Source organism: Empidonax traillii, unplaced genomic scaffold, assembly GCF_003031625.1.
Source record: "Empidonax traillii isolate 1590-97213 ecotype Southwest subspecies unplaced genomic scaffold, ASM303162v1 scaffold2310:size40953, whole genome shotgun sequence".
NCBI classification, from domain to species: domain Eukaryota; kingdom Metazoa; phylum Chordata; class Aves; order Passeriformes; family Tyrannidae; genus Empidonax; species Empidonax traillii.
The window spans coordinates 6399-10337 of NW_020957503.1; the positions used below are offsets into that span (position 1 = coordinate 6399).

General features: G+C 64.8%; 1 protein-coding gene across 2 annotated transcripts in view; it reads right to left on the reverse strand.

Moving 5' to 3' along the window:
• Positions 1-1609: 1609 nt before the first annotated feature.
• The window catches only part of LETMD1 (LETM1 domain containing 1), a 4794-nt gene continuing 2464 nt past the window's right edge, over positions 1610-3939 (reverse strand). For both annotated transcript variants that reach the window (XM_027909681.1, XM_027909682.1), the window contains exons 5-9: positions 3213-3399; positions 3014-3115; positions 2453-2605; positions 2120-2216; positions 1610-1713 (exon numbers count right to left, since the gene is read on the reverse strand). In XM_027909681.1, coding sequence (XP_027765482.1) covers positions 1643-1713; positions 2120-2216; positions 2453-2605; positions 3014-3115; positions 3213-3399 — 610 coding nt within the window. In that variant the 3' untranslated portion in view covers positions 1610-1642. The remainder of the gene's footprint in view (positions 1714-2119; positions 2217-2452; positions 2606-3013; positions 3116-3212; positions 3400-3939) is intronic.

The following is a 3939-nucleotide window of genomic DNA, read 5'->3' on the forward strand; positions in this document are numbered from 1 at the left end:
GCCCGCAGCGGCACGGCCGGTCCCGCCCGGCGCCAGCGCCGCCCCGGCAGCATCGCCACCCGCCCCGGGGGGACACCCTGGGGGGCTGCACCGGGGGGACCGCACCCCGGGGACTGCGCGGCCCCGCTCGTGGCACCGCCGGGGACAGGATGGGGACGGGGCGGGACGTGTCACCCCCACCCCCCCCCCCCGGGGCTGGCGGGGCCCAGGATGTGGTGACAGCGGATGAGAGGTGACAGGGGATGAGGGGTGACACCGACTGAGGTGACACGGGCTGAGAGGAGACACGGGCTGAGGGGTGACAGAGCCTGCGAGGTGACACTGGCTGTAGTTTCCACCCCCTGCTCCCCACAGCCCCGTGTCCCAGAGGTGGGGACAGCTCCCGATGGATCCCTTGCCGTGGGGACAGACGGTGCTTCCCAAAAAGGCAATAAGCAACAGGATTTATTCTACTTTTACCCAGATTTCGCTGTTCCTGGGGCAACCCGAGGGGATCTTTGCCTTTTAATATCATTTTTATTGGATCTAATCCACACTAACGCCGGGTCCTGCTCGATCCCGTGTTTCTAAAAGTCCCCTGCTCCCTGAAATCTGGGCGTCCCCCCAGCTCCCACTGGCTTTCTCATTTTTAGTTTCTCAAATTTTGGGAATCCAAAGCTTCTCTGCAATTTTACTGATTTTTTTTCCCCAGCCTTTCCTGCCCCGCATAACGCTGTATTTAAAGGGAATATATAAGTGGAAAAAGAAAAGAAATGGTCAAATTAGACAGTGAGTTGAGGCTTTAAGGGGGTTAAATCCCCTCACAGTGAATTCCTCATAGGAGTAGCCACCAATTCCCAAAAAAAGAAGGGACTTCAAAAGGGACATTTTCCAGGTGTCCTCATTCCCAGTGGGACACAGCACCACCAAAGCCCCTTCCCAAAAGACACGGGAGCCGCTGATTCCTTTGGGCTTTTAATAAACCGCGGAGGTTTGGGAATTCCTCCTGCAGGGCGGGGTGGAGGGCGGGGGGTTAAACCCCCTGGAGCCGCCACTGCCCGGTGGGAAACGCAGAGGGGGAAAGGTCTAATCAGCTCCAGCCAGGCTGAATTAGGAGGAGGCAGCCCGGGGATCCCCCCGCTCGGCCCTTCTTACCCCCCCGGGGGCGTTCCCAGCCCCGACCCCTCCCTTCCCCTCCCTCCCTCCCTCCCACCTCTCTCCCTCCCACCCTCCTCCCTCCCTCCGCCTGCTCCGGACAGACAAACCCCGGAATCCTCCTGGGAAAGGTCCGAGGTTCCGAGGGGGGATTTGCGGGAGTCTCTTAACCCTTCGGGGTTAGGAGTTTTACACTTAAGACTGTTCAGTGCACAAAAGAAACGAGGGAAAAGCCTCCGGCACGAAGCGCCCGGATCCCCCGGAGCCGTCCCCGGGCCAGGCAGCCACTCACGGTCTCCCATAATTAGCGGGACGCAGTTAATTGCTGGCACAACGAGGCCACGTCTCCTGGTCGTGCTCACTCCCGAGGGCTCCGAGGGGAGTGAGGACCCAGCGCGGGCTCCGCAGAGCGCCGGGATTTCGGGATTTCGGGATTTGGGGATTCCGGCAGCCCGGGCTGGGAATCCCCGGGGCGGGGCGCGAGGCCGAGGGCAGGGACACCAGGCCGTCACTCGGAGGGCCGGCGGTAGTTGAGGGACAGCAGGACCATGCTGTGGGCCAGCAGAGACGCTTCGGACGCTGCAGGAACACGGGAGCAGGGTCAGAGCCTGGGGGCACTGGGACCGGCACGGGGGAGCACTGGGCAGACTGGGAGTGCTGGGACTGGGGTGGGCACTGGGGGACACTGGGGGTGCTGGGATGGGCAGTGAGAAGATTGGGGGTCCTGCAGTGGGCACAGGAGGGGACACAGGGGACACTGGGCAGTGCTGGGATGGGCACTAGGGGAGCACTGGGATGGGCATGAGGGCACCCCATTTCCCTCCCCTTCCCATTTCCTTTCCCCTGGGGATGGAATCTGCCACCAGGGCTCTGTGGGACAGGCACACCTGGCAGTCCAGAGGGGGACAAAGTGCCCCCTTCACCCCAGAATTCCCTGTACCCGGAGAAGCTCGGGGGGCCCCCCGTGTGTCCCCCCCAGCCGTACCTTGGAGCTCACAGGAGAGCTGCAGCCACTGCTCCAGCCACGCCCCACACTCAGCCCGGCCCAGGTGGGTGGAGTTGAGCCCACGCAGGTAACAGGCCTGGGGAGACACAGACGGTCGGGGGTGGGTCCACGGAGCACCAGCAGCACACCAGGACCCTGCCACGGCACGAGGAGCCTGGGTGTGGTTCCAGGTGTGATCCTTGTGTGGGGGAACACCTTCCCAGGACAGGGCAACCCCCACCCCCCCAGGGTGGGCCTGGGGGACCCCCCCTGTGCCCCAGGGTGCCAGCTGGGGTGCCACAGCCCCGGGACAGGGCTGCTGAGGGTCCTCACCGCTCGCAGCTCCTCCTCAGAGAGCTGCCCCAGCCCCAAGCGCAGCAGGGCCCGGTCCAGGTGCCGGATCTCCAGGACGTGGCTCAGCAGGCGATGCCGCAGGAGAACGGCCGGTAAGTGGGGGGTCAGGAACAGCACCCGGCTCAGGGCCCTCTGCAGGACACGAGGGGAGGTCACCTGGGGCACATCCAACCCCTCCCGAAACAGGGGTGGGACCCACGGCACTGCCACCCGCCCGGGGGGCCCATCCAGCCCGGCCTTGAACACTTGCAGGGATGGGGCATTCCCTGGAGTCCCACCCAGTGCCTCCCCACCTTCACAGGCAGGAATTCCTTCCCAAAATGCCGCTCTGGGTTCACTCACGGAGGCTCCACGTCCTCCTGATGCTGGGAGGTGGAGGCAGCACTGCAGGTGGGGTCTCACCTGAGCCCCCCCTCACCTGCTGCCTGTGGGATGGGGGTGAGCCCAGGACACATGGGGGGGATTTCAGGGCCACCCCTCCAGCTTTCCATCCACACATGGACTGGTTTGGGGGCAGCACCCACACTGAGCTGGACTCACCACGTGATCCACCTGCAGCCCGCTCAGCACCAGCGCAGACCCCGAGAAGGAACTCCTGACGGCCAAGAGCTGGGCCAGGTGGGGCCGGGCACCTCCCTGCACCTGCAGGAGCCCCGGGAGGGCGGGTGACACCTGTGCCAGGTGACACCTGAGCCAGGTGACACCCCCCAAGGCGAGGGTGTGAGCCAGGGGGGGTTACCTGGGAGCAGAGCTGCTGCAGCAGCTGCCGGGGCCGGGGCTCGGGCAGGGAACGCGCGGCCCTCGCCAGGCCCTGCAGCACGGCCGGGTACGAGGCCCTGCGGATGGAATCGTCCACTGCCAGGAACTCCCGCTGCTGCTGCGGCGTCCAGAAATAGCGGATCAGGAGCTGCCGTGGGAAGAAATACCTGGGGGGAGAGAGGAGAGAGGGGCTGAGGGAGGGGCAGGGGACTCGGGGCTGTGGGAGGGGGCCAAGGAAGGCCCTGGGCGCTGCCAAGGCCACCTCTGGCCGTGTCCCCACGCCGTGGCTGACACAGGCCAGGTGTCTGTGCCCCCTCATCCAGCCCCCACAGCTCCCTTCCCGTCCTGCCCCCAGCCTGGAGCATTCTGTTGTATTCCATGGGGAGCCCAGGGCAGGACCTGCCCCCCCTCAGCCTGATCCCACTGATCCCAGAGACCCAGCCTGATCCCACTGACCCCACAGATCCAGCCTGATCTCACAGACCCAGCCTGATCCCACTGATCCCACAGATCCAGCCTGATCCCACTGATCCCACAGACCCAGCCTGATCCCACTGATCCCACAGACCCAGCCTGATCCCACTGACTCAGTCTGATCCCACGGATCCAGCCTGATCCCACGGATCCAGCCTGATCCCACTGATCCCACGGATCCAGCCTGATCCCACAGACCCAGCCTGATCCCACTGATCCCACAGATCCAGCCT